This window comes from Megascapheus bottae, chromosome 10 (genome assembly GCF_031878675.1).
Source record: "Megascapheus bottae isolate mThoBot1 chromosome 10, mThoBot2.hap1, whole genome shotgun sequence".
NCBI lineage: Eukaryota > Metazoa > Chordata > Mammalia > Rodentia > Geomyidae > Megascapheus > Megascapheus bottae.
Genome location: NC_143518.1, coordinates 22,668,688 through 22,684,916, shown reverse-complemented (window position 1 = coordinate 22,684,916; position 16,229 = coordinate 22,668,688). Strand labels below are relative to the sequence as shown.

Here is a 16,229-nt window from a genome sequence, read left to right as displayed (position 1 = left end):
GCACAAAGACCCATGTTCGATTCCTCGGTACCACATACATAGAAAAAAGCCAGAAATGATGCAACAGGGGCCGGGACTTTGGCCTAGTGGTAGAGTGCTTGCCTAGCATGTATGAAGACCTGGGTTCAATTCGTTGGTATCACATACATAGAAAAAAGCCAGAAGTGGTGCTGAGGCTCAAGTGGTAGAGCTCTAGCCTTGAGGAAAAAAAAACAAGGACAGTGCTAAGGCCCTGAGTTCAAGCCCAGGACTGGCAAAAAAAAAAAAAACAGCAGCATACTGAAACAGCAATTAAATAACTATAGTACATGCAGTCATTGTAATATTTGAAGCTACCTAAGATTGTTTATCCTAGCAACTCAGAAGGCAGATGTGGAGAGGATTACAGATCAAGGCCATCCAAAGCAAAAAGTTACTGACCTCCCATCTCAACCAGTGTGAGCCAAGCATAGTGATACATGCTTGTCATCCCAGTTAAGCAGGAAGCATAACTAGTAGGATTGTGGTCCATGGCTGCCTCCGTGGGTATAAATATGAGCCTCCATATGAAAACAAAGGAAAAAGGGCTGCTGGCATGCCTGAGTGATAAGCACCTGCCTGCAACACACAGGCCCTTGGCTCAAACCCCCAGAACCTAAATTTTAAATTAAAAACCAAGCTAATTACTATTTTTAAAGAATATTAAGTTACCTGGAAAAAGGTGAAGATACAATTAAATTGAATGGATCCTGGGAATGTGGCTTACTTAGTATAGAGTGCTTGCCTAGCATTCATGAAGCCCTGGGTTCATTCTTCAGAACCACATAAACAGAAAAGTCCAGAAGTGGCTCTGTGGCTCAAGTGGTAGAATACTATCCTTGAGCAAAAGAAGCTCACGGATAATGCCCAGGCCCTGAGTTTATGCCCCAAAACTGGCCCAAAAAAGTTAAATGAAATGAAAATGTTGATTAAAAACAGGATTCAGGCCCGGGAGTTTGGCCTAGTGGTAGAGTGCTTGCCTAGCATGCACAAAGACCCAGGTTCGATTCTTCGGTACCACATACATAGAAAAAAGCTGGAGGTGATGCTGAGGCTCAAGTGGTAGAACTCTAGTCTTGAGAAATCCCAAGGACAGTGCTCAGGCCCTGAGGTCAAGTCCAGGACTGGCAAAAAAAAAAGCAAAACAAAAAACAGGATTCAAAATGGTACATATACCGTTCTAACAATATGAAAACAAGAATTTGTAAGTATAAAGGTATCGAGAAAGGACTGAGTATGTAGCTTAGTAATAGAGTACTTGTCCAGCATGTACAAGATTCTGGCCTAGCTCCCCAGAATTGAAAAGAAAAAAATAAAGAGTTGGGAAAAATAAACAGACAAATTCTATGGTTACCATTAACTAGCCTAACCACTTCCTAGAAGATGCTAGGATGAATATAAAAAATAGAAGGGTGCTATAGATGACCAAAGGAGGCCAAATACAACTTTTGAGGATCTTAAGTTAGAGGAAAAACTATAGAAATTATTTAGGCAGTCAGGCATGGTGGCATACACCTCTATGCCCAGCACTAAGGAAGCTGAGGCAGGGCCTCAATTCAAGGCCAACCTGGGTTGCGAAATGAGTTTTAAGCCAGGATGGCTACACAGACAGGGCCTATTTAAAGGGGAAAAAAAATTTTTTTGCCAGTTGTGGGTCTTGAACTCAGGGCCTGAGCTAGAGCTCCTACCACTTGAGCCACAGCACCACTTCCATATTTATGTAGTACTGAGGAATTAAATCCGGGCCTTTGTGCATGCTAGGCAAGCACTCTATCACTAGGCCAAACTCCCAGCCCAAAGAAAAAAAATTTAAGGAACAATTAAAGACAGAATTAAAATATGGACTGTATAAGAGAATTTATGAATAATGCTTTAAAGTTTTAGTATAATATCAATGATTATTTGAGTAATCTTATTTGAAAAATGAGTGCCAGATATTTAGAGGTGAAGTCTGCAGTTTAGTTTAAAATGATTCAGAGGGAAAAAAAGGATATGTGTATATATAGAGAATGAAAGCAAATTTGGCAGAATGTTAACAGTTAATGTAAATGAAAGGCATATGGGTGTTCAATGTACATTCTTTCAACTTTCTTGTAGGCCTTTTTTTTTTAAAGAAAATTAGAAGAAAGCAGTAGCACTCAAATGTAAATAGTAAATAATATTTGTTTTAATTGAATGGATACATACACACTTCTTTTTAATTGTTTTCAATTCTTTCCTGAGTAATTGTAATCTTAAATTTTTTTAGGAAATAATTTTGAGGAAAAAGCGGGCAAGAATTCCCACTGGCAGAATTGATCACAGATGTACTTTCTGTCAGCTGTATAGGGAAGAAATAAATGAGAGCTTCAATGAAGCCAACTGTTTTCTTGTGTAAATAGTGTTTTATTAGAAGGACACTATTTTAACTTTGTAGGCACTATGTATAGGCCAATATACCACAATACATATTTAGCTAAATCTGAGCTAATTATAATGAAAATGATTTTTAGTCTATCTTAGAATAGGTTTTATAGATTCAAATTAAGCTCTAGAGATAGGTAGTATTCAGATAGAGAAATTCTTCCCTAATAGAAATAAAGAGCATGAGCAAAGACTTGAAGAAGAAAATAAAGAGCACAGTACCTTTATCCAAGGTTGGCATTCCATGGGTCAACTTACCCATGTTCAACTGTCGTCTAAAACTGTTAAGTGAAATACTTCGGAATGAGCGGTTCACTAGTTTAAAATTTGTATGTCATTTTGAATAGCGTGATGACATCTCATACTGTCTGGGTCAGTCCTACCCAGAATGGGTATCATCCCTATCTATCCATGAATATGTGACTGGCTCCTTAGTAGGTTCTTAATTTCAGGTCTGCTGTCAAGATATCACAGTGGTCATGTTGAGGTAATCCTTATTTTACTTAGTCCCAAATCATAGGTACAGTGATACTGACAATATGAATGTGTCAAAGAGAAGTTATAAAGAGCTTCCTTTAAAAAGGTGAAACTTAATCATAGGTATATATGTATAAGAAAAAAAAGGTTCTATGCTATTCACAATTTCAAGCATCCCTTAGCAGTTTTGGAACATACACCATTGTTAAAGGGGAAACTTGTGTAATGTATTTGGGAAATTTTGAAGAAACTAGAAAAATTGTAGTTTGTGTGGTGAAAATTTGATGGATAACAAATGTTATCTTATAGAAAGCTTTAAATACCAGAAAAACATGATCTTTGGCTTTACCATACATAGAAGAGAAAGCTATTCAAAGTTTTACAATCTGTATCAAAGAAATATTAAAAAAATGTTTTAGTGTTTAGAACTTATGGAAATAGAAGTCATAAGTTTCTGTACAAAAATTTTAAAAATTCTCAGTATAAAACGTTTTTCATGAATGTAGAGTCAATTCAAAATGATACCTTTCTTGGAATATCTTCTTTCTTATTTTCTCACCTCTTACCTCAGGTTTGGTAACAAAGAGGAATACATGGCATTCATGAATGATTTTTTAGAACATGAATGGAGTGGAATGAAGCGCTTCCTTTTGGAGATCTCTAATCCAGATACCATCTCAAACACTCCAGGCTTTGATGGTTATATTGATCTTGGCCGTGAGCTTTCAGTTTTGCATTCCTTACTGTGGGAAGTGGTTTCCCAACTGGATAAGGTAACGTAGATTGAAAGAATGATAGAAAATGGGAGATAGATAACTTTATTGTACCTTCAGAGGGTATCTAGAACCCTCTCTAATAATTAGAGTCCTAACTATGTGAAAAGTAAATGGTTATCATTTCTGAGTAAAATAGATGATCAACAACCAAGAAATTCTAGAAAGCCATGAAATTGTTAATATATTTTATATAATTACCTGAATTAATATGTTTCTACAGATTTGCCTAGGAAACTAACACCAAATATTAATATCTACATTCTTATCAAATAATTTGTAACAAAGTCACAAACTTAAAAAGTATTGTTTATTATGTTTTAGTAACTTTTTACATATGGGAAGCAATTATTATACAAAGCTGAAAGATTGATCTAATCATTAGTTCTAAGAATCACATGAAATCTGAAAATCCTGAAGCTTTCTTTATCTACAAATATGAAATAAGAACATAGAACTCAATTGTCTTACTTATTTTGAGATTCTAAATATTTTTATTATATATCAGATTAATAAACAAATGGAAAAACATGTCATTTTTTTCCCTTCTGGTATTTCAGACTTGCTAGTCGGTAATAGTTTTGTAGTATGTTAGAATGGCTTTTTGAAATTATTTTTCTGTCATTAGAATTTTTCCCTCCCTTTTCCTAATAGTTTGAAAGGTAATAAAACCTGTGTTAAATCAAAGCTTTCATGAAAGAACATAAACTGTAGTGGATCCACTAATGTTTTATTTATAAAATAATAAGAACCTGTTATTCACCTTTAGAAATACTAGATTTTAAAATTTAGGTAGTATTTTAACTATGTTAAAAGTAAATTCCCTGTAGCTGGGCACCGGTGACCAATGCTGTAATCCTAGCTACACAGAAGGCTGAGATCTGAGGATCATGGTTTGAAGCCAGCCCGGGCAGAAAAGTCCATGAAACAATCAGGAACTACTCAGAAGAAGTCAGACATGGCACTGTGGCTCAAGTGGTAGAGCACTAGCCTTGAGCACAAAGAAACTCAGTAATAGCACCTATGCCCTGAGTTCAAGCCACAGGACCAACAAAAATAAATAAATAAATACATTTGAATCAGGAATCAGCATTGTTGAACACGTAAAGACATTCTTCAGATGTCATTTTTACTCCTTCGGGTAGTATAGACGAGTCTGTATAAGTCAACATACTTTCCTTGAGTTCAACTCCCTAATACTACAAAAAAAAGAAAATTAAAAAGTTCATTTGTTTTTGAGAAGCTAATGAAGACCTAAAGGGAGCCATGTAAAACTGCCTAACAGTTGAGGGGTCTCATAATACCTCCTGAGACTAAGAATTACCTAAGTAAACATATGATTGAAATGAATAAAGCAAATATTTCTTAAAAATATTCTTTTTTGGCTAACTATAACTGCATCTAGTTAACTTGTTAGATAGCGTTGATTTATTTGGGGTAATAAGCTTTGCTATATAAACATTCTTTTTCTTTTATTTCTATTTGGTCTTGGAAACCAGGAATATATCTAATATATCTTATAAAAATTGCCTGATTTTATTGCTGAAAAAAATTACAAATAGGAGGGAAATGGGGACCATGTCATGAGAGAGGATATCAATGTTTGTGAAGTAATGTACCTTCTATCTGGTGAATATAATGTAACCCTTCTGTTAATTACAATAAAAAATAAATTAATTTTAAAAAAAAGTTGTGGGAGATGCTAGCAAAAAAAAAAAATACAAATAGGCTCAAATCAGGGCTCCCAAGACTGTTTAGGATAACAGATGGCATTATGATCTAACTATGTGCCCTACAGTCCTCTAGAGCCCTGAATGCAGCACCTCCCTGTATGTTGGCATGCATTTCTTTTCCCATATCATCCATCTGTTTTTGCTTTGGAAGTTTCATCATACTAGCCAACCATCTGGTCTTGAAGGTCCTTTTGGTTAGAAGATGTTTGGTACTTCCCCTCCCCTTTTCCACTAAAGTCTTCTAGCCACCCAAAGATTTAGCTTGCTTTGCATGCCTATTTTAGTTGGAATGGCAATAATTTGGTTGTTTTGAGCATGTCTTTTAAGTTTTATTTGCATAACCCTAATTTCTGTTTCCTTTCTTTCCTCAATGTCTGCTGCACCCTGTTCGCCTCCTCCACTCATCTCGACGCCATGGTTCTGCTGTTCCATAATAATGCATTATGAACCTGCCACTCCCATATGCAAATACTTATCCTTCCCTCCAACCTACACCCCTCCATCAATGGCCATCATTGTCCCAAAAACAATCTGTCATGGATATCACAATTCTATTATCCAATTAGGGTGAAAATTCCTTCCTACAGGCAACCGTGGCAAAATTGGGGCCTCTTCCTCGTGTACTTGCTGATATTACCAAATCCCTGACTAATCCTACACCAATACAACAGCAACTGAGACGCTTTACTGAGCATAACTCCAGTCCAAATGTTAGTGGAAGCCTCTCTTCTGGACTGCAGAAAATCTTTGAAGACCCCACAGACAGGTATGAGAGAGTTTGAACTATTGTCTCAGAAAGAGGTATTGTTTAGATTTAGGGGAAGAATCTGCTTATTTTTTGAAATTTACAGTAATGAGCAATTGAAAGAACCATGTGAAATAAATCTGTTATCATAATTCATACAATCTAATATAACTTATTTCCTGGGATGATAAAATTACATTCAGTAAATGTGTACACAAATCTGTGTCACGTTAATGAAAGATTAAGGGCTTTATGTCATTTATGTGTTCATATGTACAGCATTCAAAACTTAATAGAGCCTTAGTTAAGATCATTTTATAGCTGGCCATGTTAGATGAGTAGGTACAATTTTGATGCTTAGATTTTGTGTTCTGGATTGGAAAGATTTGTGCTTTAACAAAGATCCTTTGGTTATGTACTTAGAACTTTTCCTCTTAAATATTTAGGAAGAACAAATTATTAGTTGAAGTATCTTGGGAGAGTTTGAAACCTAAGTAGGAGACTACTGGAATTCTAATAAAAAGACAGTGATGAGGTAGCATTGCAGTGTTACCCTATTTTAGAAGAAAACTGAAAATGCTAGATTTTATTCTAAAAATAGTGATAAAATCTGTTTCTAAAGAAATTTGAATTTTCCACATTGGGCCTGTGAAACTTTGAAAGAATTCTGTTTGTGCAAACTAAAGAGTTGTAACAATAGTAAGTTTACTCCAAGAGTAATTACAGGTCCTTTACTTTCCCACAGTGATTTGCATAAACTAAAATCTCCAAGCCAGGACAATACAGACAACTATTTCCGAGGGAAAACATTATTACTAGTTCAACAAGCTTCCTCCCAGAGCATGACTTATTCAGAAAAGGATGAAAAAGAAAATAGCCTTCCTAATGGGCGAAGCATCTCCCTCATGGACCTCCAGGACGCTCATGCCACTCAGGTGGAGCATGCATCTGTCATGCTTGATGTGCCTATGCGCCTGACAGGAAGCCAGCTCTCCATTACTCAGGTGGCCAGCATCAAACAACTGCGGGAAACCCAGAGCACACCTCAGAGTGCACCCCAAGTGAGAAGACCCCTGCATCCAGCCTTGAGCCAGCCAGGAAGTCTCCAGCCCTTGTCATTCCAGAATCCTGTGTATCACCTCAGTAACCCAATTCCAACAATGCCAAAGGCCTCTGTAGATTCTAGTTTGGAGAATCTAAGCACTGCCAGTTCTAGAAGCCAAAGTAACAGTGAAGACTTCAAACTCAGCGGACCCAGCAATAGCAGCATGGAAGATTTCACCAAACGTAGCACTCAGAGTGAAGACTTCTCCAGGAGGCACACTGTACCAGACAGACATATACCTCTTGCTCTGCCACGACAAAATAGTACTGGGCAGCCCCAAATCCGAAAAATGGACCAGGCTGGGTTAGGTACCCGAGCCAAAGCCCCTCCGTCCCTGCCACACAGTGCTTCCTTACGTAGCACCGGCAGCATGTCAGTGGCTTCTGCAGCCCTGATTGCTGAACCTGTGCAGAATGGGAGTCGGTCTCGGCAACAGTCCTCTTCTTCCAGAGAGAGCCCTGTTCCCAAAGTGAGAGCAATCCAGAGACAGCAGACACAGCAGGTGGGATGAGTGTGAGAGGTTTGGCTTCTGCTTAGTTCAGCTTCTTCCTTGCTTCTCTATGTATACCCAGTTTTACCCTGTGGAGAAAAACAAGTTCACTATGCATTTTTCTGAAAAAGGCTAGACAAAGAAACAACACCTATGGAAGGAAGGGAATTAAGAGGTAAAAAAAAGCACATGTGATTGACAAGTATCCTGAATAGTTGCATATCCCTTATATTGCTAGGTACATGGATAAGCCCACCAAGTATCAAACCAATCTTAAGATTTTCAGACTTTTTCTTATCTGTTTTCCAGAAATTTAATCAGTCATTCCAGTACACATTTTGCCTTCTTATGAATCTAATTTAACCTTAACAACAAAAAAAGGCTCTTCCTAAAAATTTTGCATTAATTGAATTTTTAAACCTATTTACACAGGGTACCAGTAGATCAGGCCTGTAATCCTAGCTATTCAGGAGGCTGAGATCTGAGGATCATGGTTCAAAAGCAGCATGACACAAAAGTTTGTAATACTCCTCTCCAGTTAACTACCAGAAAACCCGAAGTGGTGCTGTGGTTCAAAGTGGTAGATCGCTAGCCTTGAGCTGAAGAGCTCAAGGACATTGCCCAGGCCCAGAGTTCAAGCCCCACAACCCACCAAAAAAAAAATTAAAAACCTATTTACATTTTATAAGTAAATTTTGTGATCTAAGGAATTTTGTGATTAAAGGAATTCTATGATAAATCATTTTATACTAAAAAATGAACACATAGCCATAGTATGGCTGTGGCTCAAGGGGTAGAGTGGTAGCCTTGAGGTGAAGAGCTCAGGGACAGTATCCAGGCCCCAAGTTCAAGCCTCATAACCCATAAGAAAAAAAAAAGGATACAAGGCAACAAATTCCTATGTATCTCTAACATATGTACATTTTTTTAAAGATAGTAGCTTAATTGATTTGACAGCTTCTGCCTTTACACTGCTCTGATCATAACCCTTTGCTCTTACATTACATAGTTGTTTAAAGAAAAAAGTGGAGGGGCTGGGAGTTTGGCCTAGTGGTAGAGTGCTTGCTTAGCATGCACAAAGACCTGGGTTCGATTCGTTGGTACCACATACATAGAAAAAGCCGAAAGTAGAACTGTGGCTCAAGTGGCAGACCCACTAGACTTGAGAAAGCCCAAGGACAGTGTTCAACAGTGTTCATGCCCTGAGTTCAAGCCCTAGGACTTGCAAAAAAAGTGGAATATATACAGAATGTTTAGAAATGAAGGATTAAAAAGCATGACCAACTTAAGCTGATCCTGAGAGCAGTTCTAAGCAGAACCTCTACATGGTCATTCTTTCCTGGGAAATAAACTTATACCTTCAATCTTCAATTTTCAGTTTTATTTTGTTATGTTGCCCCAAATTTCATAAGTTCATCTGATTTAGTAGCCATTTTTATTTAAAGTAAATGAGAAAATGCATACATACTGTACGTGTTTTTAATTGTGTTTTATTGTTGGGGTGATGTATAGAGGGGTTATAATTACATTCATCAAGTAGTGGGATATATTACTTCTTGAACATTGATACCCCTTCCCATGTTTTTCTCCTACTTTCCTTTCCCTACCCCCACTATACATATTTTTTGACACAAGTTCTCACTGTACCGCACAAGCTAGCTTTGAACTTGTGATCGTCTTGCCTCTCCCTTCTGAATACTAGGATTAGGTATATCTTTTATATATGAACATATACTTACATATAAATATATGTAATAAAGAATGTTTTTGTTAGTAGGCTGTCAGCCATTGATACCTTATTGTATTTTTGTTTCTATACATGCTTCTATGTTAGCCTTTGATTAATATGTTTTCAGTGAGTTACTTTTTTTTTTTTAATAGGGCTTGAACTCTGAGCCCGGGTGCTGTCCTAGAGCTCTTCAGCTTAAGGCTACCGCTCTGCCACTTGACCCATAGAGCCACTTCTGGTTTTCTGGCGGTTAATGGAGATAAGAGTCTCATGAACTTTTGAACCACAATCATCAAAATGTCAGCCTCCTGGAGTAGCTAGAATTACAGGCATGAGGCACCAGCACCCCGCGAGAGTTACATTTTTATTGGAAGAAGACAGGGAAGATTAGTAGTTTTAGAGAGGGAATACAGTATGAAAGCAAATGTCCATCTGAGGGCTTAAGTCAGAAGGAAGACACTGAGAATGAGATAGGAAGTAGAGAAGAATATCAGTTTGGCAGGGATGGAACAGAGGAAAGGCCTTACTACTTTTCAGAAAATTGACTGGGTCTAACACTGAAAAGAATAGGAAAATTACTTTTTTTTCCTTATTCTACCTGGGCATTCTCCTGTATGGTGAAGTCCTGAATTACCAAAGCTCATGACTCTGATTGTTTATAGATATTACAAATTAAATACTTTTTTGTTTGCTCCTCTGGAACCAGTTGTCACTTATATTTCTGAAAGGAAAGTATAAGACCAGTTACACAAGCAGAGAACATAAGTTTCTATGAATGAATGTGAAGCTTCCTACATAGATGGGAGCTGAGAAATGCATACCATCTCCAAAATCCAATTTAAAAATTAATTTTTCTGCTACAGCCATTAATGAGTTATGGAATCACTACCTATAAATAGACACAAAGATATAGCTATTTAGTGGGGCAGAACCACTGTGAGATGTCCTAGCACAGACTTAATAGCTCTCTGTACATATACCTGGCACTATCATAATAGTTGAAGTATAGATTAGTGTATAGTTTTACTACTCAAGTTTTTGTTTTTTCTTTCTTAGTTAAGCTCTTTATCTTCCTTTGCTGTTTTCTTTGGGGGAGGAGCACAGTTTTGCCATTCCTGGGGCTTGAACACAGGCCTGGGCACTGTCCTTGGGCTTTCTCAAGTCTAGCACCATTAGAGCCACAGCACTACTTCCAGCTCTTTTCTGTGTATGTCGTAGCAAGGAATCAAACCCAGGGCTTTGTGCATGTTAGGCAAGCACTCTACCACTAGGCCACACTACTGGCCCTCTGTTTCTTTATTTCTGTTTCTTTTCTTTCATGAAGCCTCTGATGTTCTATAAAGTCAGCACATTTTAATATAAACTCCTTTCTATACTTTAATTGAAATTTTATTATTCTCTGGCCAAAAATACATATCTTTATGAGGATTGTTCTGTAGGCATCTATCAAAGGCTTTGTCCCATGGAAATTCTATTTGTATCTTAGCACAAAGGAATGGTCTTTGTTAGCAGTGCAACTAGCTTCAGTCTTCTGATAGTAGGAAGGAAATAAAATCTTAGTGAAACAATTTACAGAGAATTTTCTTTTAAGAGACTGAATATTTTGACCCCTTTGGGCCTTTGTATTTTTTCTCATTTTCTTCACTATTTTACTTTTTACATACCATATGCTCTGTATAAATGCCTTTGTAAATCATTAATATGCAAGCTGTTTAGATTTACCAGATTTCCAAACATTAGAAATTCAGATTTGAAAAGGTCTTTTAGAATAATACTGCCTCATTTGCAAAGAAATGGTAGGACCTGGTATGTGGAGGGGGGACAACTCATGTTAAGTCAGGCCCAGACAGATACAAAATGCATGTTTTCTTTCATCTGTGGAAGGTAAAATTAATTTATAAATGTATAAGTAAACATTTGGGGATCATATGCAATTATATGCAAGTGTATTAACCGAAATATATTTAGGGGAGAATTCAAATGGAGTAACTCCTTAGAAAGACTAACTCATAGTTCAACACAATAAGCACCATGAAACAGTTAGAGGGGTAGACAAATGAAGAGAAGAAGGAGGGTGAGAATGCAGTCATAAAATTCAATGCATGTCCTACAAAATTAAGAAAATTGAACAGCAAGATGGATTGGGGGAGACAAGATAGAATCCTGACAGGGGTGACATAGATCAAGGTACATTGTATTCATAAACTGCTTTTTTGAATAGCAAGTCCTTTGTACAACTACTTAAAGATAATAAAATATAATTTTTAAAAGTTAAGTATAAAATAATAAGGCTGGGAGTTTAGATTAGTGGTAGAGTGCCTACCTAGCATGTACAAAGACCTGGGTTTGATTCATCAGTACCACATACTTAGAAAAAGCTAGAAGTGGTGCTGTGGCTCAAGTGGTAGAGTGCCAGCCTTGAGAAAGCCCAAGGACAGTGCTCAAGCCCTGAGTTCAAGTCAGGACTGGCAAAAAATAATAATAATAAATAAGCAATTGACAAGGTCATCCATTAGGATAGTGGTACAGTTTTACATTGGACTTGTTGAACCTTCTTCTGAAAACTCCCTCAAGAACTCTTAGCATTTTATTACTAATTTAGTCAGCCTCTGTTACCAGAAGTATTATTCATGATTTAGAATTTATTTCAAGCTATGAAGTAATTGAAACTAACAAGTCCTATTTATACCTAATAAATATTAAGCCTATTGACCTGTGCTCTATTGTCCCTGCATGATACTACTAATTATAGTATCAGTGGAAATGCTGTCAGGCCCTTTTACCCTACAGCTTTATTACTGTTCTCAGGGAAACCCTTTGCAGCTTTATTTCAAAAGGAGCTATTCCTGATGGAAATTACTGCTTCTTTTGTTTTTTTTTAATCCTCCATTTTCTATAACTATCCTTCTGAAAGCCAAAGGATATAAATTCTCTTCCAAAGGCTGTCGTTAAACAAAATGGAATCCAAACCACTTACCAACCTTGTTCCTCAATTTATTTGAGTAGAATCTGGAGATAATAATTTTTTGGAAATAGTTTTTGCTATGTATTGAGGAAAAGCCTTGCTGCTTGCAAAGGACTAGAAGACAGGCAGTCTCTTAGTGATAAATTCTACTTTAGTAATAAATTTTTAAGAGAACCCATAGTATATTAAATATTTGTTATATTTTTTAGTGTATTAAAGTAGTCACTAACACTCAAAAAACTGTACTAAAATGATCATCAAATTGAGAAATAAGGCAAGCACATGTAAAGCCAAAATATAAAATATAGCCTTAGGAGGCTTATATCTTGAGAACTATGGTCCAAAGCTAGGCTGGGAAAAAAAAAAAAAAAAAAAAAAAACATCTTCTGAGATTCTTACCTCCAATTGCCCACCAACAAGCCAGAAATGTAGCTGTAGCACAAGTGGCAGAACACCAACTTTGAGTGAAAAGGCTAAGGGGACAGGGCCCAGACCAAGTTCAGGCCCCAGTACTGGCATATTATATACATATACACTATATGGGGTTTTTTCCAAAACTAAAAGTTGCCTTTAATTTCTTTCTGTATGGCACAGTACCTACTTGTGATTTACTTAATATTACTCTCCAGTCTTCATAATTTTTGAAGGCTTTATCATGAGTAGAAGGAAGTTAAGGTTGTTTTGAATTTTTTTTGTTAAACTTTTTCTTGTTTTTTTTTTTTTTTTTTTTGGCAGTCCTGGGCTTGAGCTCAGGGCCTGAGCACTGTCCTTGGACTTTCTCAAGGCTAGAGCTCTACCACTTGAGCCTCAGCACCACTTCTGGCTTTTTTCTATGTATGTGGTACCAAGGAATCGAACCTGGGTCTTCATGCATGCTAGGCAAGCACTTTAACCACTAGGCCAAACTCCCGGCCCAAACTTTTTCTTGTTATTTTGACTACCTACTGCCTACCAGGCAGAGTGCTCAGATATAGTAGGAAATAACTAAGAATAAGAGTCAGACAGTAAAATAGATATAGACTTGAAATGCCATTTTCCATTGTGCAATTTCTCATCATGCATTGGATGACAGTCCTCCTGAAGATATGTCAGCTAGCAAAATCAACCAGTGAAATAAAACAAACCTTGTTTCTGCATCTTTTCACTCCATAGTTAAAGATTAGATTACTCTAAGTTGCTTTTGTTGATGCTCTTGTTTGTCTGTTTTGTTTTTGTTTGTTTTGTTTTGTTTCCTTTCCTGGAGCTTGAACTCAAGGACTGGGCACTGTCCCTGAGCTTCTTTTCCTCAAGGCTAGCACTCTACCACTGGAGCCTCAGCACCACTTCTGGCTTTTTTCAGTTTATGTGGTACTGAGAAATTGAATCCAGGGCTTCATGCAAGCACTGCACCATTAAGCCACACTCCCAGCCCTTTTTTATAGTTTTATTGTATTATAAAGGTGATGCACAGAGGGGTTACAGTTACAGGTGTCATGTAGAGTACATTTCTTTTTGCATAGTATCATTCCTTCCCTCAATTTCAGTTTCATGCCAGGATTCTTAACATTTTGTATATCTCTATTAGAAAGGGGCAATTTATCTTGGTATTCTTATATGCCATGCACTACCCAGTATCCATCATTTTGATTCTATATTCATCAAGAAACTTTCTGGCCTAAGTATGGATTTGTAAGTGGTCTTCATTAAGAAATCACTGTTAAGCCAGGTGCTAGTGGCTCACACCTGTAATCCTAGTTACTCAGAAGGATGAGATCTGAGGAATAAGATTCAAAGCCAATGCAGACAGGAAAGTCCATGAGACTCTTATCTCTAACTAACCACCAGAAAACCAGAAGTGGCACTGTGGCTCAAAGTGGTAGAGTTACTAGCCTTGAGGAAAAAGACAGCACCCTGGAGGTTAAGCCCCACAGCTGACCAAAAAAAAAAACAAAAAAACAACAAAAAAAAAACCTATCATTTGTTCTTAAACTAAATATCAGACAGTCTAATACGTAAGTGGTCGTACATTATGGATTTATTTAACATTAATCAATTCGTTCACTTGGTTCATGATTACCTCTGGATTCAATAAATACTTTCTCATCTGAACAGTCACCACCAAGTTATCTTAATTTCAGTAGATAAGTTAGCTCCTATAAAGATTTACAACACTGAGAAATTACTGAAAGCATTATTAGGAAACTTGAGACATCAGTTACATCTTCTTATAATAGCTGTCTTTGTGAAGCATAATGAATGAGTGATCTGTTTGGGGAAATGCTAACAGTTGTTTCTGACATAGGTTCATTCACCTGTGGACTCTGCCACAATGTCCCCAGTAGAAAGGACAGCAGCTTGGGTTCTGAACAATGGGCAGTATGAAGAGGATGTGGAAGAATCTGAGCAGAATCCAGATGAAGCCAAGCATGCTGAGAAGGTAGAATCTAGTCTCTTGAATTGAACTACTGCCCTCACAACTGATAGACCACCTAAAGTGTTATCAGAAGGCTGAGATCTGAGGATCAGGGTTCAAAGCCAGCTGAGCACAAAAGACCTTGAGACTCTTATCTCCAATTAACCACTAGAAAACTAGAAGTGGCGCTGTGGCTTAAGGGGTAGGATGTAGCCTTGAGCTGAAGAGCTCAGGGACAACACCCAGGCTCAGCAGTAGGTCAGTAGCCTTGAGCTGAAGAGCTCAGAGATAGCGCCCAGGCCCAGAGTTCAAGCCCCATAAGTGACCACAAAAAAAAAAATTACCTTAGGATAAAACTTATTTCTATATCTTGATAATAGTTTGCTTGGTGGTTGTTTTTTGGGGAGTTGGGGAGGGGGTTGTTTGTTTTGTTTAGTTTTGCCCTTGGTATTGATAGGGAGCTGTGAGGCTGGCCAGGCCTGGACTTGACCTCAGGGTCTGGGCATTGTCCTTAGCTTTTTTGCTCAAGTCTAGAATTCTGCCACTTGAGCCACAGATCCACTTCAATCTCTTTGGTAGTTTATTGGAGTTAAAGTCTCATAGACTTTCCTGCCTATGCTGACTTCAAACTAATCCTTAGATCTCAGCCTCCTGTATAGTTATTATAGGCATGAACATCAAAAGCCAGCTGTTTGCCTTTTATAAGTAAATATGTATATCTCTACATATAATTCTTTAAGAGGTTTTCTTGTTTGGGTTTTAGTTACATTTGGGTTTTGGTACTGAGGATTGAACTCACTCACTATTTTACAATCTTGTGTTTTTGCCCCAACCAGTGGTGACTATGATCTTCCTACCCTTGTCTCCCAAGGATTTGCAGATCTGAATCACCGTGCCAGCTTTATTTTTGGTCTTTGAAACAGGGATGTTTTTGTAACTTAGGCTTGATTCAAACTCTAAATCCTTCAACATCAGGCTCCTGAGTCAAGGGTTTTGTTTTGTTTTGTTTTTTGTAAAGCTAAGCTCAGAGAGGCAAATAGTGCTTATTTTCTCTCACATGGGAAATCTAGATCTAAAATATAAACGCATATAATAAAATTTGTATATGTGGGGTGGGGAGCGTAACCTGGTGGTAGAGTGCTCATCTACCATGCACAAAGCCCCGGTTCCATTCCTCCATACCACATACTCAGAAAAAGCCAGAAGTGTCACTGTGGCTCAAGTGCCAGAGTGATAGCCTTGAGCAAAATGTGTCCAAGGACAGTGCCTGGCAAAAAAAAAAAATTGCATATATACACACACCTGTGTATATACCTAATATCCTAGCATATATACACAAGCAAATAGACTAAAGGATGGTATACTTAAACTTAAAGGAAGATCTAACGGTATAACTCAC

At 37.4% G+C, this 16,229-nt stretch overlaps 1 protein-coding gene across 9 annotated transcripts in view; it reads left to right on the top strand.

The window, feature by feature from the left end:
- The window catches only part of Rasal2 (RAS protein activator like 2), a 261,335-nt gene that overhangs the window by 235,921 nt on the left and 9,185 nt on the right, over window positions 1–16,229 (top strand). For 6 of the 9 annotated variants that reach the window (XM_090340365.1, XM_090340366.1, XM_090340372.1 and 3 more), the window contains exons 12-15: window positions 3,470–3,671; window positions 5,971–6,170; window positions 6,895–7,756; window positions 14,720–14,854. In XM_090340365.1, coding sequence (XP_090196491.1) covers window positions 3,470–3,671; window positions 5,971–6,170; window positions 6,895–7,756; window positions 14,720–14,854 — 1,399 coding nt within the window. The remainder of the gene's footprint in view (window positions 1–3,469; window positions 3,672–5,970; window positions 6,171–6,894; window positions 7,757–14,719; window positions 14,855–16,229) is intronic. The other 3 variants (XM_090340368.1, XM_090340369.1, XM_090340367.1) reach the window with 1 other exon arrangement.